This window comes from Bos grunniens, chromosome 15 (genome assembly GCF_055505025.1).
Source record: "Bos grunniens cultivar Pamir isolate PY7600 chromosome 15, Bosgru_T2T1.0, whole genome shotgun sequence".
Lineage (NCBI taxonomy): Eukaryota > Metazoa > Chordata > Mammalia > Artiodactyla > Bovidae > Bos > Bos grunniens.
In genome coordinates, this window is record NC_141179.1 from 45,688,156 (window position 1) to 45,712,776 (window position 24,621).

The following is a 24,621-nucleotide window of genomic DNA, read 5'->3' on the forward strand; positions in this document are numbered from 1 at the left end:
CCACTGTCCTCCCTATGCTGTGTGCTCCGGGACCCGCCCACGTCTCCCCTCCATCACTGAGTTCAGACATGTGTTCTTTACCGCATTTTTCACCAGACTCACTCCTACTTCTCCCTTCACTTTTCAATGAAGTGTTACTTCCACAAAGAGGATCCTGATCACTCTTTCTCAATCAGTAATAGTCCTTTGGGATGGCCACTTAATAGTTCCTCTTCTTGGCCCTTTCTATCAACTTGTAAATTTCAAGCTTATTTCCTGGGGACTGTTTAACTGCCTTCTCCCAAGCACTGTATGGAAAATCCACAAGAGCAGAGACTGGTTCTACTTTTTTGCTTACGATTGGACACCCAGTACCCAGAACTGGGTAAGTATTTGCTGAGTAAGAAGTGCAGAGGATGCCCACAAAAGCCAGCAGGCCTAGTGTTGGAGTGTGGAGGTCAGGGACCTTCCAAGCCGGGCACTTCGTGTCCCTCCTGTTCTACAGTGTCAGATCTCTTATCTGTCAGCTGCTTTTGCCCTTCCTGCTTCTGGAAACATCCTGCCTCCATGTGAAAATTAATGGATACCCATCTTTGCCAGTTCAGTTATTGTTTAGTTGCTAAGTTGTGCCCGACACTTTTGCGGCCCTATGGACTGTAGCCGACATCAGGCTCCTCTGTCCATGTGGTCTCCAGGCAAGGATACTGGAGTGGGCTGCCATTGCCAGTTCAGAGATGGTGACAAAAAAAAGCAAGAGCATGGCTTCTGTGAACGTGGATGCAACTCCAGCCCCCAACATTCGCCCACTGTCACTCACCCCACACACTCATGCTCACCCCTAAAGAGTCGACAGGAGCAACTTGAAACCCAAACCCTTGGCCTCTGGAAAACATGCAGAACTCCTGAGGGCCTCCCCCGGAAACGCAGCAGCTCTTTCGGCTGACAGCTGACTAATCTCCACGCTGGATAACTTCCGAGCAGGAGAGAAGCCCGGTATCTTGTGAACCCTGTGCGGTTGAAAGGCAGCGGCTTCCTCTCCGAGTCCTCACACCAAAAAGCGGCAGATGCCTTTTTCTGACCACGGTGTTTGGACCCTCCAACTGTTCAAGTGCCAGAGTCAAAAATAAGGAACTTTTCTCACTTCATTGTTGCCTTTCTGCACAGAGGCTCATTCACTAGAATGTCAGAGGAGAAACAAAGACAGCTGACTGTTTTCTCCCCTAGTATCTATAATTAGATTCTCATGGAGAACTTGGCGGCAACAGGGCTTCGCTGGACAAACACCTCCTCCCTCAATACATACACACACACACACACACACACACACAGTCTCTCTCCTCACTCATCTCGACGGAGACCCACACAAAGCAGTCAGTCACTTACCCGCTTCAGCCACGTGAAATGCTTGTAAACATCAATGTCCCCATCCATGCTGGGCACCCATGTCAGCAGTTAGATTCCTTGGTTGAAAAAGCCCTATTTCTGGCTGGATACCAAATTCTCTCCTCTTTCTTGTCTCTGCCCCCTCCCCCCTCAGGAACGTCAAGCCGTGTTCAGATTTCCCCACGTCCCTGGCCTGCGTCCTTCAGCCTTGCCCTGAGAGGTTTCAGAGACACAGCAGCTCAGACCAGACCGCGCTGCTCCCGTATCCGCCCCCACAGACGCACACAGGCACCAGCTCTGGGACGCAGAGCCTGCAGAGTGAGGGAACCTAGCGAAAGGTGGGGGAGAAAGACAGACTTGGACAAGAGTTGTAAACACACACACACACACACACACAGGAACATTCTTTTTGGTGATAATACCAGAGGCTGCCAGAGGGAAACAGTCCTGAAGAAAATTCCTCGTCTGGCTTCCCCCTTCTGGAGTGGCTGGAACTCATTAGGGAGAGACCCCGATTTCCTGTCTCTGCTCCATTCTGCATTTACCCACAGGCTCCCAGCTGCTCTTGGTTTATCTGGGACTGGGGAGAGGACTAAAAATAAGTGCAGCTCTTGGAGGACTGCTGGTTCCCACACACAGCCTGACCCCCACCCAGCAGCCCACGCCTACCCCTTCTCTTCCAGGCCGGCGTCGGGCTGTGCCCTGAGGGAAGCTGATTGTTTCCAAAAATGAACAGATTCAGAACCAGCTCCAGTTCGGCTTCTTGGCCCGGCTGGGGGTTTGCCATCCTGGGCGCTGGCGGCACCATCCGGTGTTGCCGCCTTGGAGAGCTCTGCTGCCAGCCGTCGCTCCAGGGCTCCCTGAGGCCGCATTCTGCACAGGGACAGGTGGGAAACAGCGAGTCCCAGGCATGCCTCGCTGTTGGTCCCCACCCCAGATGTGTGTCCGTGAGGTCTAGGGAGCGCTGTGGGTAGGAGCTCTGGGAAGGCAGCAGCCTGAAGAAACGGGGAGCTGGGCCTGCCTTCCTACTGGCAGGTCCCATGCTGGCTTTCCAGGGTGGTCTCCCTTCCACTCCCCACATGCTGACCCCCTCCTCTTCACATTCCCACCTCCTTTGAGAGCTCTCTTAAAAACAGCTTTTCTCCCTTGCCCAGCCCGCAACGTGTGGCCGTTGGCTCTGACTGGTTATGAAAGCGGTCTTTGATGTGGGTGCAAGGGGAACTGTGGTTACATGCAAGGGCTCTGAGCTCCGCTGCCATAAATGACTTGCAGACACACATCTTGTGACTGCGTGGGCCTTCCCGGCGCACCTTGGGGGTCAGCAGGGAGTTTCCTGGAGCTCCCAGCCTGAAGAGAAGGCATGCCACTTATCATGGTATCTTCGCTGTCCACAACCCAGAAGCAGGGCCTGAGGACAAAGCAGCAAACACGCACAGTCCCCCACAGGCTGGCCCCATCCACAGAGAACACAGAGGCGGCAGGAGGAGGGCTCTGGCCAGCAGCTGGCCCGAGGGGGAGGAGTAGATTCCTGGAGACACACCCAGATCAGAGGCCAGGAAGAAAAAGCAGGCTCAGCTGCCCATGCCCTGAGCTCTATAGCCTTATTCTGGCCTCTGGCCCAGTTCCAGAGTGCAGTGCAGGCCCGACTCGCCGAGGTCCCCTGACCTGGACTAGGGCAGGATGTGCTAGTCCAGATCCCTAAGTTTGCAGGGGTAGCTAGACTTTTTTTTTTTTTCCTGTCTAAAAACCTGGAAAAGTCTTCATTTTGGTCAATACATATTTGCCCAGTATCCAAAGCAACTGAAACCAACTTCCTGCTCTGGGCAAACGAAGAATTTCCACGTGGCACATAATAAAGGTATTTCTGGGGTGCTGGGGAGGAAGAAGCAAAGTCAACTTGAGGGTCTGTATGGGGAAAGGCCTGTACACCCTTGGAGAAAGACTGGTATCCTTTGGAAGGTTCCAGTGTGAGAGGAGAAAAGGGGACTGGGCAGCAATGTAGCTGCCTTCCACTGCACATGGGCTGGCTCCCTGGTACCCATGCCCCTCCCCACATCACTCAGGTACTCAACCACACCTGTTCCCACTTCAGACAGGAGGACATGTGTCTGAGCTCTAATTCACAGCTCTAGTTTCTACACCTAGCACAATTCTTAGCACACAGTAACAACTTCAATGATCTCTGAATGAAAGAATAAGGCTCAAATGGTGAAACTGGCAAGATAAGCCTGAAATTACTTGGAGGGAATGAGTTTCCCAGAGGTAAAGATGCTTGACTCAGAAAGGAGAGATAGGGTCAGCTTCATCTATTAGCTCAATTCATGTGTGATGAATTGGAGGTTGGGGGGCAAGAAAGGGGGAGAAGGGGGAAAGAGAAGAGGGAGGGGAGGAGGAAGGGAAGGGGAGGGAGGGGAAGCGTGGAATGGGAGGGGACATAGAGAAGGGGAGTGAAGGAGGGGAGGAGGGAACGGGAGGAGAGGAGACAGGCAGGAGGGGAAGAGAGAGGAGAGGAGGGCGGAGTGGAAGAGGGAGGAAATCCAGATAAATTGCAGCTAAATTCTTGACATATTTTTATGGTACCCTCAAGTAGTAATTCTTACCTCAGTCCTTTTTTGTTTTCCTTTGAAACCCTAAATTTTATATTGTAATTAACTCAATCCACAAATAGCACGCTAAAGGCATAGGATCAAACCCATAGCTGCGCCCCCTCACTCAGAAGGCCACCCAGCCAGGGGCTCCTCACAGTGAATCACAGAGGGGCTTTGGGGGATCAGACAGGCTCTTGACTACGTCCATAAAATGTATACAAAGCACTATGAGTATGTATAAATCACTATTTCTCTGAAATAGTTTTCATCAGATCATCAAAATGATCCATGACTCCCCAAAGATTGAAAGCCTGGGTTTTATCCCATCTAAGTAGTTACTTGGAAAAGATTAGGCTGCCCTTATTAAGCATGGTGGGGGTGGTCCCACTTCTACGGTACTGCCCTGTGAGGCAGAGCCTCAGGGACTCCCTGGATCCATCACTAAAGAGAGAAGTCTTCAGGAGCCATACAGGATACACCTGTAAGATTCATTACAGTGACCCTATAGCCCTCAGAGCCTTCCCAAAAGCAACTCAAGGTCAGTGAGACAACTCATTACTGTCTGGAACATGAGGCAGCCAGCTGAGGGCAAAGAGCAGGCACCTGATCATTTGTGGGAGTAAAAACACACCTACGAGGCCGGAGCCATCAGTGAATTCATCCCAGGGTCCAGTGGGGAGACCTCAGGAGGGCTGCTTAACTGGCTGGAATCCCATGTACGCGGGAATGACTGTGGATGGAGCTCTGAGATTTGCTCCTCCTGCTGGCAGCCAGGAATCAGGCACAACTGTGGACAGAGAAGGGGCATGAGCTAGTCAGCTGACCTCTGGCCTGCATCCTGAGCTCCAGCTCAGGGCTGAGCCTTGGCCTCTGGGCCCTGTTGATAGGTGCCAGGACACCCTGATACGTCAGATACAGGCTTATGTCCTTCAGCAGGCACGCTGCACCGTAAGCCTACCTCTGGGGAGAGGAAGGGATGGCCTGAAGACCCCGGTCCTTGGGCTGCAAGGTCCTGCTTGTGCAACAGCATCCTGGCCCCATAGCCCAGGTACCCACAGTGTCCAGGCATGAAGATCCGTCTCCAAAACGGGTAACAGAAGGGGTGGCACACTCTGCCTGTAGAGGGCCAGATGGCAAACATTTCAGGCTTTGCGGGCCATATGGTTTGTTACAGTCGACTCTCTCATTTACAGCACAAAAGCAGCCACAGCTAACGTGGAAGCCAGTGAGGGTGGCTGTGTTCCAGTGACATTTTTTGTGTGTGTGTGAACAGTAAGATTTAAATTTTACATCATTTTCACATCACAAATTAGTCTTCTTGTGATTTCTCATCAATCACTGGAAATCACAAAAAATCATGCTTGGTTTTCAGGGAATAACAGATAGGCAGCAGGCCAAATACAGACCCTAGATTGCTGACCCCCAGGTGAGGATGATGTCTCTCTCTATATAATGAATCTCCAGGGACAGAGGGCACTCTTGTAAAAATGCAGATTCAGGCCCAGGAGGTTGGGAATCGGGCCCGAAACTGGGCATCACTAACAGTCTCCCCAGTGATGCTCATCCTGCCAGTATTAATGACCATATTTGAGGAGTGCTGCTGCTGCTGCTAAGCCGCTTCAGTCGTGTCCGACTGCAACCCCATAGACCACAGCCCACTAGGTTCCTCTGTCCCTGGGATTCTCCAGGCAAGAACACTGGAGTGGGTTGCATTTCCTTCTCCAATGCATGAAAGTGAAAAGTGAAAGCGAAGTCGCTCAGTCGTGCCCGACTCTTAGCGACCCCATGGACTGCAGCCTACCAGGCTCCTCCATCCATGGGATTTTCCAGGCAAGAGTACTGGAGTGGGGTGCCATTGCCTTCTCCGATTTGAGGAGTAAAAGGAAACTATTTTCAGAAGTTCCTTGGAGCACAGGCTACTGAGCAGTTTGCCTGAAGTACGACTCCTCCTGAGCCTTCCTACCTGCCTGAAAGGGCAGGACGCCTGGCACTGTGGCTCTGGCATGCCCTCTTTGCAGGCAGAGGGTGGGCGGGTGTCTACATGCTCAGACCTCAGGTCATGCTAACCCGGCAACATCGCCCACCATGTCCCCTGGGCCCAGAGCAGGAAATTGAGTGGGGAAGGATTTATTTGCTATTCCACCAGTGTTTGCACATTCTTGCTCATTTATAAACATTGGTTCTTAGGGACTGAACTAGTCTCAAGTCAGGTCTGAAAGAATCCAGATCTCCAGAATTTTAGTAAGGTACAATTACTTGGAAGAGGGCAAAAAAAAAATAAAAATAAAAAATCCCCAAATTCAGGAAAATTAAAACTGCTAAGTTTGCAATGGCTGAAGGCCCCCAGTCTGGAGCGTTATGCCAGGGAAAAAAAAATACTTTCAAAATCCCTAAGGTATAGGAAACCTCTCTAGGACAGGGCCTGAAAAACACAGGTCAGGAAATGGAGAGCCATCCTAAGTAATAGTGTGCCAGTAAAAGGCGCTGGGATTAAAGGTGTCTGGAGAGAGCTTCTTAGCTTTGATGATGGAAGGTCAGGTCTGTGCTCCTAGGACCAGCAGTCATCCCTATGGTCTCCTCCCCCAAGGAGAAGGAGGGTGGGCTCAAGCAGTGGAGGCATCCCAGGCCTACCCTTTGTCCACTGGCTTCCAAGGAAAAGAATTGTTTTTGCCAGCTGACTCAGGTACACTGTCCAGCAACTTCATTAATGAGAGGAGCTTATGTCCTCTTTCTACGTGGCTGGCGGAGGGTGAGGGGAAGCAGGCAGCTATTTTCTCACATAAAGCGGGTTCCTTGAGCTTCAGACTTTCCAGCATTGTCCCTGACTCCCATCTAGTGGCTTTTTCCAGTACTGCACAGAGACAAAGGCCCTCCTCCAACCAGCATGCCAGCCCAGCGTGAGTCCATCCGGAGAGAGAAGCACAGGAGAGAAAGTACCTACAAGTCTGAGCTCTCAAGTTCACACCTATAGAGGGACACACACTGGAAACTGACTCACAAAAACCTTCATTTTTTTTTTTTTAATGAAAAATAATCACCAAATTTCCCCTTTTCTAACATCCAGAAAGCCAACGTTTTCCTATATAACTCCTGCCTGTAACTTTTCAAAATGAACGTGTTTGCCACACAAATACCCCATCCATCTCTTACTCCAGGCCCTAGGTGGAGGACAGAGACACAGAGAATTGCAGGGCAAGCTGACGGTTTATAATTCATAAAACAGCTTCTCCCCGTGCTTTTTTTTTTTTTTTTCTTCCTAAACTCTGGCTTTTCAATATGGTGAACAGATTTGCTCCTCTGGCCAGAATGAAAGACTGCAGGCTGACTCTGGCAGGAACGCAGGGGCTTTGTTTGAGGAGCCGCCATCTGTGACAAGGTGGCTGAGCGGATGGGGGGCGGGGGGTGGCCATGTGCCCTCCTGGGCCTGGTCTATTTCCTTGTTTCTGGAGAGTCTGATTAAGAAGGTAACTGAGGGCACATGAATATCTGATATACAGACTGACAGAGGTGAGACCCAAGATGGGGTTCACTTCCCCGGACCTGCCAGGCAGGCTCAGAGGAGGCTCCCCGGTCAGGGCATCCCATTTCACCGCTCCAGAGATGATGGCCTCGGCTGAGCCCTGACATGGAGCAGCTATATCAGGAGAGGTTCCCTAACCTGTCTCTACTTTCCAAACTTAAAGGTCCAGACTGAGGGACTTCTCTGGTGGTCCAGGGGCTAAGAATCCACAGTCCCAATGCAGGGGGCCCAGGGTTCAATCCCTGGTCAGGGAACTAGATCCTGCATGCCGAAACTAAGACCCAGCACGGCTAAATAAATAAATATATTTTTAACAAAAGTCCAGACTGAGGAAGGCAGGGACTGATGGCTACCAGGGGGCTGCTCTAAAGCCTTTAACTGCAGGACTGGAATGCGTGGCCAGATCCTACAGAGGGATTGTCAAACCAGCTGTTATTTCCAGTAGGGAAACTGAGTCCCAGAGGAGGGAAATGAGGTTCACCCACGTCCACATGAGGGTGGCACAGAGCTGGCCTTTTGGCTCATCCCTCCCTCCGACACTGCCTCACCTGGTCCATTCTCTTCCATCTGCCTGAACACGCCAAGCAGGACACCTGCAGCCTGGCCAAGGGGAGTCTGGGTTCCCCCGGGAGGCCAGGCCTGTTCCGTGAACCCCGCTTCCAGAAAGTAGCACAGAATACAGTCCCTCTGGAGGGTCTCTGCCAAGCTCTCCCCTTACTCGCCCTCCCCTCTGCTGCTTCTGGGTTTACTTGTCTTTCCTCAGACTTTAGCCCCTGAAACCTCAGGTCTTCACCAAATATCCCATGGACCCACATCTGAAGTGATTAAACAATGGGACAGTCTGGTGCCTTGTGGATGAAGAATGCATGTACCTGGCTATTAGAGAAGCCCCCAGAGACGCTCCATCTGGAAACTCTGCTGGCTCTGGTATCGCTTGGGCATCTCCCAGGAACCAGGCTCACTGGGTCTAATCACCCCTCCCTTTCTCACTCAGTTCAGTCACTCAGTCATGTCTGACTCTTTGCAACCCCATGGACTGCAGCACACAGGCTCCCCTGTCCATCACCAACTCCCAGAGTTTGCTCAAACTCATGGACATTAGGTTGGTAATGCTATCCAAGCATTTCATCCTCTGTCACCCCCTTCTCCTCCTGCCTTCAATCTTTCATAGCACCAGGGTCTTACTGGTTGGCTTCTCACTAGTTGGCTGTTTCCAGCCCCTTACGGGCTCCACTCTCCCTGAGGGCTTTACCCCCAGGTCACCACAAGCTTACCTGCATGGAGGGGAAAGAGGTGGCCTCCTTTTGGAACTCAGCTCCATTCCCATCACAGCAGAGATGCTGCAGCCTTCTGGCATGGGCCTCAGCTTCATCTCCTAAAAGTCCTGACCCTGAGTTTGGCCTGGTCTGCCAGCAATGAAAGAGGGGCTCAATCTTATACTGTCAAAGGGTGGCCTCATTGATGCTACTCTGCAGGCCAGGCTCCATGAAGCCTGCTTGCCTTGGACTTCAGGAAACTTTCCTGTACAAAAGCCCTGTCCAAAGCTCCATGGTGTGCCACCAACTTTGAGGATAAGCCCAGAGTTCAGACACAGATACTGAAACTGTGCCCCACAGAGTTTACAGAAGCTAATAATAGAAATTCTTGAATTTGTCTTATAGAACAACAGATAAGGGAATAGCTTGTTAAAACTCTCTTGCTTATAAACTGCCCTCATTGATTAAGCTCACTTGGTTTCTTTCTTTCCTTCCATTTTCCTCCCTTTAATAGCATATCTTTCCAGCTTCACGCAGCCCAGCTGTTTTCCAATTACTTGGAATCATTACCTGACCAGCATGAGCTGGGCAGGGGCTGGTTAGCACCAGCCTAAAGATGAGTCTGTGCAGATGTCTGAATGAATGGCCTTTTGACGTCAGGGGATTGGAAAACTCCACCCTCCGACGATGCTAAGGGTCTCCAGCTCCAATATGCAGAAACATGAACCCAGACGCACCTGCACAGAACGCGATTTCCTCACAGTCACCTCTCCCCTAAGACCACCCTGCTTATCCCATAAATACTCCAACTCCCTCACCTTTAGTGAGGTAGATCTGAGACACAGTCTCCTGTCTTCTCAGCTATCTTGAGAATAAACTCTTCCTTAGCTGTAAACTATGGTACCTCAGTGTTTGACTTGTTGTGTGTCAGACAAACAGATCTGGTTGGGTAACAGTACTGTTCCTTTCCCAGGTGGCTCAGTGGTCAAGAATCCACCTGCCAGTGCAGGAGATGCAAGAGACACAGGTTCAATCCCTGGGTCAGCAAGATCCTCTGGAGGAGGAAATGGCAACCCACTCCAGTATTCTTGCCTGGAGAATTCCATGGACAGAGGAATCCATGTGTCACAAAAAGTCAGACACGACTGAGCACGCACTGATCCTAGAACAAGGGAATCCAGGCCCTTTGTTCCTTTTATCACTGAAGCCCCAGAGGGTCTCCAGCATAGACAGCCCCCCCACACACCCTTCCAGACCTAAAGCCTACTCTTCCTCATTCTATTGGCTGCCCAGAAAGGGAGGATCCTATTTTAGGCCCCAAAGCTCTGGAAATATGCTCACAATCCAGTTACCCCTGAATCCTGGGCAGTTCTGTTCCACTTGTATTTTTACCACAAGTCTGGCCTATTTATAACTATTTCCAGGCCAAGGATCCTTGCTGATGGCCACTGTGCCCACCCCTGCCAGCACCCAGCAGAGGAGGAACCAGCCCCACTGTAAAGAAACACAGCTGCCCACACACAGTCTTTCTGACCACAGTGTACTAGGACCAGAGCTCCCTCTCCACTTAAGATGTAAGGGCAGAGGCCCAGGACGAGTCTGCTGTTTGCTGTAACCACCAACCACTCCCCTATACCCACCATGGCCCCTCCAGCAGCCCCTGTTTCTGTGCACTACAGTTGCCATCATCTGAGCCTGAAGATCCCCATTGCAGCTACTAATGAACAGAAGACTGCGATTCCTACCACATGATCCTCTCCCCTCTCACCACAGCTAATTATTGGCCCTTGGGTGGACACCTGACCCAAAGGCAGCTAGTCCATATCTGAGTGTAAGTGAAAATGTCTTTAATTTCTATTTCTTTTGCATTTAACATTTCTTCTTATACTTGGAGGACTTAGTGCAAAAATTGAGAATTAGGTCAATGAGATTCTCTCCTTCGGAGGTTAACACACATATATAGAAAACATGAACTTGTCAATCAACAAGAAAACTAACATCAAACCTAAAGGAAGTGTGGCAGTCACCATGAGCTCTCTTCCTAAGGGCCATTCGTTTCCCCTATTTCTTGGTTGCTCCCTGACAGAGGTTCCCCTCCGCTGTGATGAGAGTGCCAGCCTCCCTTGCAGCTAGGGTACACACATGCGAACAGATCCTGACCACTGGGACCATATGGGAAGCTGCCGGGAGGTTTCAGATAGAGGTTTTCCTCCCCAGTTTATAAGAGGATGACATGTTCTACCTCTGGACACATCTATCTGTGTGAAGGGAGGCTGCCCAGAGATGCAAGTAGCCTTCTTGCAACTTGCCCTACTTCTTAGGGCAGCAGTACCCCAACCTTTTCAGCACCACGGACCAATTTCATGGAAGACAATTTTTCCATGGGTGGGGGTGGGGTGAATGGTTTCAGAATGATTCAAGCTCATTACCTTTATGTGCCCTTTGCTGCTGCTGCCGCCAAGTCGCTCAGTCGTGTCTGACTCTTAGCAACCCCATGGATGGCAGCCCACCAGGCTCCTCCATCCATGGGATTTTCCAGGCAAGAGTACTGGAGTGGGGTGCCATTGCCTTTAGTTCTAACCTAATGCCACTGCTGATCTGACAGGAAGTACTGGTCTCCAGCCTGGAGGTTGGGGACCCCTGTGTTAGGGGACATAATTGAGGAAAAACCAACCCTTGAGCATGGGGAGGGAGAAAGATAAGAAAAGTCAGTGTCTTTGAGGTCATCCCAGAGCCACTGATTTAACTCTGGGACCATCCATCCCCTGGACATATATTAGTTACATATAACTAATACATGTATTATTAGTTATATGTTAGTTACATATATATTAGTTATATGTTAGTAACATAACATATAATGTTAGTGACATATAAACCTCCTTACTGTTCGTATTTTATTGAGAAAGAATCCCCACTGACAGATGTCATGAGGAAGGGCTGGGTCATGCTAGGCCAGATTATGACAACTGAGGTTTATGACGAAGGAGAACAGTGCAAACATCCAAGGGATGCACAGATACCATGAATGAGAAATGAGAAGGCACAAGCCTGGCTTCAAGCTATCTTATTAGTTCCAATTCTGAGTCACATGTGTTTTTGTGTGTCTTTTTTTTTGGGGGGGGAGGGTAATAATTAGCCTGAGTCTCTGTGGTTTAAGGCAGTGCTTTACAAACTTTAAAGTGAATATGAATCACCTGGAAATGGTTCAGTGGATTGGAGAGGGGAGAGGCAAAGTCTAACTTTTTTTTTCTTTAAGACAAGCTATCAGGGGATGCCAAAGCTGCTGGTCCATAAACTACAATTTGAACAGCAATACCTTCTAATTAAAGTACCAATCTAGACTTCCCTGGTGGTCCAGTGGTTAAGAATCTGCCCACCAATGCAGGCGACAAGGGTTTGATCCCTGGTCTGGGAAGATTCCGTATGCCACGGGGCAGCTAAGCCCGTGCACCACAACTGCTGAGCCCAGGCTGCACAAAGAGAAGCCACCGCGATGAGAAGACCACGCATGGCAACTAGAGAGTAGCCCCCTCACCATAAATAGGAAGAGCCTACACACAGCAACAAAGACCCAGTGCAGCCAAAAATAAATAAATAGAAGTACCAACCTAAGGCAATCTAAAATTAATCTGAAGAGGAGCTGTGGGTTTGTTCACTGCCTTGAACTCTATTTCCATACAGATAAGACCTGCTATGAACTGTGTGTGCACCAGATTGTAAAATGACTTTAAATCTGGGAAAATGAAAATACACACAGGTGGTCTCTGTCCAGAATCAAAACCTTAACAACCAGCCCTGGTATCTTGGAATGTTTATATGAACTTTTGACCCCGCCCCCCTCAAAGTACACCACTCATAGGTTGCTGATGTCCATAATTACTCCAAAAGATTTATGAATGCAACAACTTTTAGAAACATCTATCCCAAGGCAAGCATTTCCCCAACGGTTATAAAAAGCCACCAAAACAGATCTGCAAATCTGAACGCAAGCTGTTTTCTGGGATGGATCTTGCAAAACCAACCACCACCACGACTACTTTTAGATCCAAAATAGTTTTTAAGAACCTCTTTTGGTAAATTATAAAAGTTAGATCCTTATTTCATACCACACACTAAAAAGACTGCAGATGAATACAAATCAAACTATAAACCTACTGGAGAGACTATCCAGGTGAATATTATTTGATCTGAGGTCGGGTAGGGCCTTTGTAGAAAGAAAAGAAGCTCAAATAGGAAAGACTGATAAAATTACAATTCTTTTATACTTAAAAAAAAAAAAAACCCACCAAAAACAACATTTAAAAACAAAAGAGAGGAAAAGGAACACCACAAAGCAAAGAGCTAGTAAAAAGTCATTAATAAGAAAAGCACTAAAACCCAAATGGGGTCAGGGAGGCAAGAATACAGATGCTAACAGATCAGACTATAGCAGGCACAGCCAAGAGACTCAAAATAATCTCTGAGTTATGTATGTGAAGAAAATATTAAAACTATTTTCTTAACTGGTCTTTTAAAAAGGATCTATCTGGGACTATGTTTTATAACTTAATATATGAGGACAATTCTCCATATATGAATATGTGTATTTGGAGAATGAATTTGTTTTTCATATTGGGGTATAAGATCAAAAGTTTGGAAACCATACAGAAGAATAAATATTAATGTTTATTTAAAAATTCAGCCTTTCTACTAAACAAAGAAATGGAAAAATAAAATGAAACTCTCTTTCCTATAAAATTAGCTGTTTTTTCAATCTTAGTGCTTGTTGTTGATCAGGATGTACCTCAAGCCCTGCCAAAGAAAATATAAATGGGCAAAATCTTCCTGAAAAGCGGTTTGGAAAAAATGTGTCACAAGGCTTAAAGATATTAATACCTTTGATCAGAGTTTGCCAGACTTAGCAAACTGCATGAAACACACTTATTAAAAAATATTATCTAAAATTCCAACTTAACGGAACATTCTGCATTTTATCTGTTAAGCCTGCTTTAACTATTATTCTACTTTCACGAGTCCATCTGAAGAAAATATTTAGAGATAAATATTTCTAGACAAAGACAGTCTCTACAGCAATGCCACGTTACTAGTGAAAGATTAAAAAATATCTCAATTCAATATTAGAGGAATGGTTACACAAATTCAGGCCTATCTGTACAAGGTAAATATACATAGTCACTGAAAATTATGTATTGATAGTCTGTCTTTATCCTGCTTCATGCAGATAGTCACAAGTGTTGCTGGAAAAATGTTCAGTGTTTCCTGCCCTGCACTGGCTAGAAATGGTACATATTATACATGTGCACCATCTCACCTTTTAAAGTTTAATAAGCTTTGAGTTCCAAAATGCATCTAGACCCAAGGATTTCAGGCTGATGAATTATGAACCTATATCATTTTCTAGAGGCTTCATAAAATTTTCTGTAAACACTGCAGCCTGAGTCAGTACTAGCAGAATTGCAAGGAGGGATAGATGCTGATGCCAGGAATAAAGTGAGCTAGAGAGTCGCAGCCACACAAAGAGGTGAGCAGAAGATGGTCAGATATGGCAGGGCAGAAGCCAGGACCAGCATCATAAAGCAAACACAGAAATAGCCAGAGCATGCCTCTCTAGGGAGGCTAAGGGGATCCTCTAGCTGGGGAAAAAGAGGACTAACCTACCTAAGCCATTCCCCGGCAACTTCCAACCTAGTTAAGAGAGTACGTGGAGGGCTTCCCCAGTAGTCCAGTGCATGGGTTTGAGCCCTGGTCTGGGAAGATCCCACGTGCTGCAGGGCAACTAAGCCCATGAGCCACAACTACTGAGCCCTCTCTCTGGAACCTTTGAGACAAAACTATTGATCCCACATCCTCTGGAGCCCGTGCTCCACAAGAGAAGCCACTGCAATGAGAAGCCCACATACACAACTACAGAGTAGCCCTAGCGCCCACCACAACTAGAGAAAGCCCACATGCAGCAACGGACCCAACACAGCCAAAAATAAAGAAGCAAATAAACAAATAAAAAGAGCCCGTGGAGAAGCAGGTGGGGGCTTCTATTATCAGTCTGAGAGGAACACCAAGAACCATCTTCATGGGGGGTTGGGATGAGAAGCTGGTCTGCAAACCAGAACTGTACAGGCCCACCCAAGACCCACCCAGGAGCCTTCACCTTCCTCTGTGGGCAATCTTGGTTGCTGCTGTAACTAATTACCACAAACTCAGTGACTTGCAATGACACAAATTCATTATCCTACAGTTATGGAGGTCAGAAGTCTGAAATGGTTCTTATTGGGCTAAAATCAAGGTGTGGGTAAGACTGTTTTCCTTTCTGGAGGAGAGGCCAGTTTTCCAGCTCCTGGTGGCTGCCTGTGTTCCCTGGTTCTTGGTCCTTCCACCTTCAAAGACAGCAGCAGTCGGGGGGGTGGGGGGCGAGTCCTTAGCCCATTCCATCACTTCAACACTGACTCTTCTGCCTCGCCTTCCTTTTACAAGGACGCCAGTGATCACACTGGGCCCACCTGGATAACTCAGGCCACTCTTCCCACTTTAAATTCAGCTGATTAGCAACCTTAATTCCACCCGATTCCTTCCCTTCCACCACGTATGGAAACTTATTCACAGGTTCTGGCAATCAGGATGTAAGCATCTTCAGAAGATCATTATTCTCCCTACCACACTGGCATTGGCATGTTACAGAACCCTAGGTTGACAGCCCATGTAACGAAAATATTGAACAACACATATCATGAACATGATAAAGAATTCATCAGTGTTCAGAGGAAGGCATGCGGATGTGACTATCAACGGACTCCTGAAGAGGAGGAGCTAGGACACCCCAGATAAACCTGATGGCATTCCACGGGCTCCGTGACTGTGCTCCCCTACCCAGGCCATGGGCCTACTCACCGAGCTCTCCTTGAACCATTCCTTTATGTAGGCAGCTGTGGGGCCCGGGATCTGGCTCAGGAGGGCTGCCCTCTCCTGAGGATGCTCCAGCATCTCCAAGGCCAGCCTCAAGTCCTCGACGAGATGGAGCACTGGGAAGGGGTTCATGTAGGAGCCTGGGGAAGTCGGTCCGGGCTCACAGGTACCATCACTAATATCTGCCCCTGTTTTAGTTCCTGGAACAAGAGAGAGGTGGGAATCCGGGTGAGAATTGTGGATGCCATGGGCAAGGAACTGGTAAAGAGCAAAGTTAGTGAAAGGGAAAGGGAGATGGATGGATCAGAAGACTAGATGACCACTTCCATCTCGCAGAATCACTCACAAAGTGAACTTTGCAGAAATCATCTTTCATCCTGGGTTGGGCATGAGAGAGAGATGACTGTGCCCATTGTGACTGGCTGGAGGAAGCTCACATGCTCAGACAAGTGGGAGGGCACAGCCAGAACTTACCTGCAACTAAGTACTTGTGTGCTGAAACAGTGAGATGCCAGTCCCCAGCTGTGAGATGAATAAATGTGTCTTCTTTGAACTTAAAGTGGTAAACTGTATGCACAGAGAGCCACGCATCCTTGTGTGCGCATTCCACCCCCTCACCCCAAGGTGGATCCTCACTCCGGGCTGGTCTAGTGACTTGCTCTGATCAACAGGATGCAGAGGAAGTCATGCTGTGTGGGATCTGGTGAGAATGAGTAAATCAAAATCTTTCTAGATCTTCCCGGTTGGGCGATTCTATATCCTCTGATACACTCACACCTTTGACTCATATTTAACTCTGTGTGTATCCTTATTTCATCTCCCTTCATGGACAGTGACATCTCTGAGGGCAGAGCCCCTGTCATCAGTGGCTGACACAGTTATCGTGCCCCCTGCCCAGTAGACTGTGAGGGGAACTGGCTGAATGTCTGTACATATGCTAGGATGAATAGCTAAGAGGAAGAATGCCTGATTTCCACAGAGATCTGGGATACTGGGTCAGCTTTTTCTAAATTGGTATGTCCCAAATAGGACTGTGTTTGCCTTCCTAAACCCCACCATTAAAAAAGAAGGGGAAAAAAGCCTTCTTTGCATAGATGGTGATATATTTTCTAAACCAAAACTGGGGCAATAGAGTCTAACAAAGGATTTCTGTGCTTCTTTCATCAGTTAAGAAACATTTTAGAAAATATAGCTCATGGTGGAATTTCCAGGGCATTTGAATTGTTTATAAAGCCAACAGAATAAAATACTTGAAATCAGGACTCTTGCTGGAAAATGTGGGCTGTAGAGCCACCATATCCACGGTTACACTGCAGGCCTGTCGTCTAATTCCAGGTTCCTCTACTCTCTTCAAAGCCAACTTCCTACTTGCCATGGCAGTCTTTGGAATGAGAAATCCACACAGAAGGAAACAATTACTTTTAGATTGCTGGTTTGCTTTCTAAAAGTGCAGGTTAGAGGGAATTGTGGATCACAATCCACAAACAAGTCTGTGGCTCTGGGGAGCTAGGAGACGGCCCCGTTACCCCCACTCTGATGTGTGCTCACCAGTTTCTGGCTTCTACAAATCCAATTAAGAGTTGCCTAGGAAAGGTCACAGTCAAAAACTTCAGGAGAGAAAATGGACAGAAGTAGAGCAAGACCCCCAATCTCTAAACAAATGCTAAGTCATGCCTCTCCATCCTGAACACACTCCAACACACACACACACACACACACACATATTTACAAATGTAGGATAAGTCAGGCCAGAAGTATGTGGGAAGACTGAGATTTTCATTCATTTTCTATCAGTGAGGCCTTGGACAAGTCCCTTCCATTCTGTGGGCCACTCCCTGCCCCTAAAGCCTTGGGATTTTTTCTTACTTTTCAAATATTTTATGTGTGTGTAAAGGTGTATGAGTGCATGTGTATCTGTGTCCATTTTTGCATGTAATGTGTACATACATAAAAGACTTTAATTTCTATTTCTTTACAATTTACATCAATACATAGGCTCAGAAAATGGTCCAAAATGGTGAAACTTCTTAGGCCTAGCACTAGCAAAGGTAACAATTACCCAGAAGACTCAATTCCACATGCCACACAGATTCTCTACAGCCAACTGACGGCTACAGAAAAACTACAATCACAGAGGCAAACACACAAAAACAGGACTATCAGACGCAACAAATAAGAAAATGCATACCCTCATACCTGGTTTAACAAAACAAAAGTGACAATAACAGAAGGCAAGATGTTGATCCCTAAAGTGCCTCTCAGAAAACAGCAACTCACCTCCTGTTCAAGCCCTAATAGAGTTTCTCTTTGGGGGCAATCTCTCAATTACTTTATCTTGAACAATAAAGCATTCTTTGGAGAAGATAGATTAACACAAAGGGCTTCAGTTTTATATACATACTGAAATCCTCTACAGATGCCAGAGTCCCACCTCCAGGGTTCTAGTTTGATTGGTCTGAGGCTGATCTGGGACAACAAAAAGCTACCCAGGTGATGCCAGTGTGCAGTTTAAGTGGAAACCATTGACTAGCACATCAAATTAATCAATGCCAAGTTTTGATGTTTAGGAAGGATACTCCTGAGAATTTTTATCTGAAGCACATTAAAACCAAAATTTAATACAGATTCAGTAATTGTTAGGGGGAGATGAAACAACCCAAAATGCAAGTATAGGATTTTATCAAAAGCCTTTCAATGGTCATGTTCAAAAGCAACTAAGTATGTGTAGCAGTTACTAGGATTATTCAGAAATGTTTTGGATCTCCTCCACTTCAGCTCACACTGGGACAACACTTCTGCCCCTTGAAGCTACTCACAGCCACGTGACTTCCTCTGACCAATAAACATGAAAAGTGACATTGTCACTTCTAGAAGAAGGTCATTAGGAACAAGAACACAATTCCTTTTATCTCTTTCACTTGCTCCGGCCTCTGGCAATGGTGGGGACTGAATCTACCCACGTTCCAAAGAGATGATGACATAGACCAGAGCCCTAAGCAGACCCGGGGCAGTGGGGGAACTTGTGGTCTAAGCTGTTTCAAGGCAACTGATATTGTGGGACTGTTTGTTACTGCAGCATGACGACTTAGCCTGTCTTCATTTACATGATGTATGTTACACAATTCAGAAATACGTACATACAAACAAGGTAAACTTTTTTAAAATGATCTTTATCATACAAATGGGGTTCTTCAACATGAGATGAAATAATTGATGACAGCCTTGTATATGAATTTTCAAAGTGCTGTGTTTACAACACTTAAAAGTAAAAATATGGACTCTCAAACTCTGCACATCTAAAGCGTGATGCACGTTGGTAGCTCCAGGACTACCTGGGAGTGTGGTGCAAATGCAGACTCTCAGGCCCCACCTCCACATTTTATCGACATCACCAAATGCTCTTCAACTGCTCTGGGATGCTATACTTTTATTCAGAAACTAGCTCTTATAATGACAGAAATAGTATGTTCGGATAAAGGTAAAATGCTTGGATAAAAGTATTATTTAAAATGTACTGGTGAGACAAAAAATTCGTAATTTTTTGCAAATTAGTGCCTGTAAATACACATGTGACTAAATCAATATTATGAGTACTTGTCTATTTGGGAATATATTTGGACATATGTTTTACCTAAAAGGAAGTCAAAAAGGAAGATGTAGAAAAGTTAATGAAAGGACAAGAAAGCATGAGAAAAGAACAGAAAATTTTGAAAAAGAACCAACTGGAAACCAAAACACAAAGAATACAGTTACTCAGGTTAGAAAATGAAGTGCATAGGTTAAACAACAGATAAGAGAATTACTGGAATGGAAGGTGGAAGAAGCTATTGAAGCAGAGGCGAAAGAGAAAATGGTTATGGATTTATCACCAATAAAATCTTCATTCGGGCTTCCCTGGTGGCTCAGTGATAGTGAATGTGCCTGCGAAAGCGGGAGACACATACATGTTCCATCCCTGATCCAAGAAGACCCCACATGCTGCAGAGCAGCTAAGCCACAAAAACTGAGCCTGTGCTCTAGAGCCTGGGAGCCACAACTACTGAGCCCACATGCTGCAATTACTGAAGCGCCCTAGAGCCTGTGGTCTGCAACATGAGGCCACCACAATGAGAAGCCCGTGCAACATAACTAGAGAAAAGCCCTCGCTGCAAGCAAGACCCAGAACAGCCAAAAATAAATAAATAAAATTAAAAAAAAAACAAACCTTCAGTCTTCTCAGTTTAAAGACACACATTGAGTCCCCAAAGGGATACATTAAAACAAATCCTAGCAACAACACAGTGAAACTGAAGAACAAAGATAAAAGAAATTTAAAAGCAACCAGAGATAAAAGATATTCTACAATTAGACTGTCAAAGACTTCTCATCAGCAGTAAGTCCTGATGACCACAAAATATCTTCAGGTAGCTACCAACCTATAATCTGTACAAGATAAACTACCACTCAAGATTTAAGAATAAAATAAGGACATTTTTCACATAAATGATGCATGCAATTTATTACTGGCAGAGTATTTCTGAAGGGATTTTAAAAGATCTACTTCATGAAGCAGGAAAAACTGTACCAACTAAAAAGGAGGGGGATAGAAGAATCAACTCTGTCAGAGAAGTTGTTTAAACTGTTCACTAAACAAAATAAACACTGTCAGTTTAAAAAACACACATGGCAGGGGAGAGGGGCAGCTCTGAAGAGTGGTTGAACCCAGGGTCTGTTTCCCCAGGGCCAGCTGCAGCCGCCCCCTGTCTCTCTTCCAAGACAAGCAGAAGAAAGACCATGTGAGAACACAGTGAGAAAAAAACAGTCCACAAGCAGTTAGAGAGGTCTTACCAGAAATCAACCCTGCCAGCACCTTGATCTCAGATTTTTCGGCCTCCATAACTATTTTCCATTTCTTCTTGATGCTCTTCAGTGGTATACAGTATGGCAAAATGTATATGACAGGAGTATTTATAGATAGCCGTTACTTAGGCAGAGCCTTTGAAATAGAGAGAAGCTGCAGCTTCACCCTCAAGACACAGATCTGCAGCCCCTTGGGCACCAGACACCTCCACTGAAGACCCAGAATGGAGACCACTGGACCACATGTCCTGTACATTCTCTAACAACTACTTAGACCTAAGGTCTTTATTTCAACATTTTTCTTTGAGAGCTAAGACTAGTTTATGAAATATGGGATGATGAAAAAAACTTGGATTTTGAGATCCAATGGATTTAGTATTTTTTCCTAATTATGCTTTCCAGTTAATCTATGCCTCAATTTTCTGTCTATAAAAAAGGGATAGCAACACTGTTTATCTTTCACAATTTTCATAAAGATTAGGTCAAATAATGCATTATGATATCTGATAAAAAATAAATGTTCAATGAATAATAATAAATAGCACAATACTTGGGGGACTATAAATAAAGATGATACCAGAATACAAAACTATGGAAGACGGGGCACTGATGGGAATTAAAGCATTCTAAGACTCACGTACTACTAAAGAGGAAGACAATTATTCTATAAAGATATTTGTATTTCACCTTTGTGGTAAGGATTTGTGCTAAAAATGTAAGGATGAGCATTAAAAATACAGAAATAGATGTTTGACTTTCTAACAGAGATATAAAAACAACTTGATCAATACAACAGAGGCCAGCAAGGCAAAACCAAAAACAAGTTAAAAAAAAAAAAAAAGTTAAAAAGAAACAAAAACATAAAATGGAGAAATAAGCACTTACCTATCTATATACTACCCTACAAATAGCTGTGAAAAGAAGAGAAACGAAAAGCAAAGGAGAAAAGGAAGGATATAAGCATCTGAATGCAGAGTTCCAAAGAAAAGCAAGAAGAGATAAGAAAGCCTTCCTTAGCGATCAATGCAAAGAAATAGAGGAAAACAACAGAATGGGAAAGACTAAGAGATCTCTTCAAGAAAATTAGAGATACCAAGGGAACATTTCATGCAAAGATGGGCTCGATAAAGGACAGAAATGGTATGGACCTAACAGAAGCAGAAGATATTAAGAAGATGTGGCAAGAATACACAGAAGAACTGTACAAAAAAGATCTTCATGACCCAGATAATCACGAAGGTGTGATCACTCACCCAGAGCCAGATATCCTGGAATGTGAAGTCAAGTGGGCCTTAGAAAGCATCACTACAAACAAAGCTAGTAGAGGTAATGGAATTCCAGTTGAGCTCTTTCAAATCCTGAAAGATGAGGCTGTGAAAGTGCTGCACTCAATATGCCAGCAAATGTGGAAAACTCAGCAGTGGCCACAGGACTGGAAAAGGTCAGTTTTCATTCCAATCCCAAAGAAAGGCTATGCCAAAGAATGCTCAAACTACCGCACAATTGCACTCATCTCACACGCTAGTAAAGTAATGCTCAAAATTCTCCAAGCCAGGCTTCAGCAATATGTGAACCGTGAACTTCCAGATGTTCAAGCTGGTTTTAGAAAAGGCAGAGGAACCAGAGACCAAATTGCCAACATCCACTGGATCATGGAAAAAGCAAGAGAGTTCCAGAAAAACATCTATTTTCTGCTTTATTGACTATGCCAAAGCCTTTGACTGTGTGGATCACAATAAACTGTGGAAAATTCTGAAAGAGATGGGAATACCAGACCACCTGACCTGCATTTTGAGAAACGTGTATGCAGGTCAGGAAGCAACAGTTAGAACTCGACATGGAACAACAGACTGGTTCCAAATAGGAAAAGGAGGACGTCAAGGCTGTATATTGTCATCCTGCTTATTTAACTTCTATGCAGAGTAAATCATGAGAAACGCTGGGCTGGAAGAAGCACAAGCTGGAATCAAGATTGCTGGGAGAAATATCAATAACCTCAGATATGCAGACGACACCACCCTTATGGCAGAAAGTGAAGAGGAACTCAAAAGCCTCTTGATGAAGGTGAAAGAGGAGAGTGAACAAGTTGGCTTAAAACTCAACATTCAGAAAACGAAGATCATGGCATCTGGTCCCATCACTTCATGGAAAATAGATGGGGAAACAGTGGACACAGTGTCAGACTTATTTTTGGGGGCTCCAAAATCACTGCAGATGGTGACTGCAGCCATGAAATTAAAAGACGCTTACTCCTTGGGAGGAAAGTTATGACCAACCTAGATACCATATTGAAAAGCAGAGACATTACTTTGCCAACAAAGGTCCATCTAGTCAAGGCTATGGTTTTTCCAGTAGTCATGTTTGGATGTGAGAGTTGGACTGTGAAGAAAGCTGAGCACCGAAGAATTAATGCTTTTGAACTGTGGTGTTGGAGAAGACTCTTGAGAGTCCCTTGGACTGCAAGGAGATGCAACCAGTCCATTCTGAAGGAGATCAGCCCTGGGATTTCTTTGGAAGGAATGATGCTGAAGCTGAAACTCCAGTACTTTGGCCACCTCATGCGAAGAGTTGACTCATTGGAAAAGACTCTGATGCTGGGAGGGATTGGGGGCAGGAGGAGAAGGGGACGACAGAGGATGAGATGGCTGGATGGCATCACTGACTCGATGGACATGAGTCTGAGTGAACTCCGGGAGTTGGTGATGGACAGGGAGGCCTGGCGTGCTGCGATTCATGGGGTCACAAAGAGTCGGACATGACTGAGTGACTGAACTGAACTGAACTGAAGGATCACAGTCTTGTCATGGCAAAGGGGCTTGGGTAACTGAATGAAGCGACACACACAGCTGAGCATCTTTTCCACTTTGGCCCAGTGGTTTCATTCTTTCTGGAGCTATTAGTAATTGCCCTCCGATCTTCCCCAGTGTTTACTCTTTGCAACCCCATGGGCTATAGCTCACCAGGCTCCTCTGTCCATGAAATTCTCCAGGCAAGAATACTGGAGTGGGTACCCATTCCCTACTCCAGGCAATCCTCCTGACTCAAGTATTGAACCTGGGTCTCCTGCTTTGCAGGTGAATTCTTTACCATCTGAGCCACAAGGGAATACACTGGACACCTACCAATCTAGGGGATTCATCTCCTGGTGTCATATCTTTTTGCCTTTTCATACTGTCCATGGGATTCTCTAGGCAAGAACACTGGGATTGGTTGCCATTCCCTCCTCCAGTGGACCATGTTTTGTCAGAACTCTTCACTATGACCCATCTGTCTTGGGTGGCTGTAAGCATGCTCATAGCTTCATTCAGTTACCCAAGCCCTTTTGCCATGACAAGACTGTGATCCTTCAGTTCAGTTCAGTTCAGTCACTCAGTCGTGTCCGACTCTTTGCGACCCCATGAATCGCAGCACACCAGGCCTCCCTGTCCATCACCAACTCCCGGAGTTCACTCAGACTCATGTCCATCGAGTCAGTGATGCCATCCAGCCATCTCATCCTCTGTCGTCCCCTTCTCCTCCTGCCCCCAATCCCTCCCAGCATCAGAGTCTTTTCCAATGAGTCAACTCTTCGCATGAGGTGGCCAAAGTACTGGAGTTTCAGCTTCAGCATCATTCCTTCCAAAGAAATCCCAGGGCTGATCTCCTTCAGAATGGACTGGTTGCATCTCCTTGCAGTCCAAGGGACTCTCAAGAGTCTTCTCCAACACCACAGTTCAAAAGCATCAATTCTTCGGTGCTCAGCTTTCTTCACAGTCCAACTCTCACATCCATACATGACCACTGGAAAAACCATAGCCTTGACTAGATGGACCTTTGTTGGCAAAGTAATGTCTCTGCTTTTCAATATGGTATCTAGGTTGGTCATAACCTTCCTTCCAAGGAGTAAGCGTCTTTTAATTTCATGGCTGCAGTCACCATCTGCAGTGATTTTGGAGCCCCCAAAAAATAAAGTCTGACACTATTTCCCCATCAAGAGGCTTTTGAGTTCCTCTTCACTTTCTGCCATAAGGGTGGTGTCATCTGCATATCTGAGGTTATTGATATTTCTCCCGGCAATCTTGATTCCAGCTTGTGCTTCTTCCAGCCCAACATTTCTCATGATGTACTCTGAATAGAAGTTAAATAGCAGGGTGACAGTATACAGCCTTGACGT

The 24,621-nt window shown here is 46.2% G+C and overlaps 1 protein-coding gene across 34 annotated transcripts in view; it reads right to left on the reverse strand.

Annotated features, from left to right (window-relative positions):
* PPFIBP2 (PPFIB scaffold protein 2) overlaps positions 1–24,621 on the reverse strand; it is a 159,386-nt gene that overhangs the window by 87,840 nt on the left and 46,925 nt on the right. For 25 of the 34 annotated variants that reach the window (XM_086340282.1, XM_086340260.1, XM_086340257.1 and 22 more), the window contains exon 3: positions 15,615–15,829. In XM_086340282.1, the coding sequence (XP_086196408.1) occupies positions 15,615–15,829 (215 nt within the window). Of the gene's footprint in view, positions 1–1,362; positions 1,691–1,784; positions 2,552–15,614; positions 15,830–24,621 lie in introns of those variants that run through there. The other 9 variants (XM_086340267.1, XM_086340265.1, XM_086340263.1 and 6 more) reach the window with 6 other exon arrangements.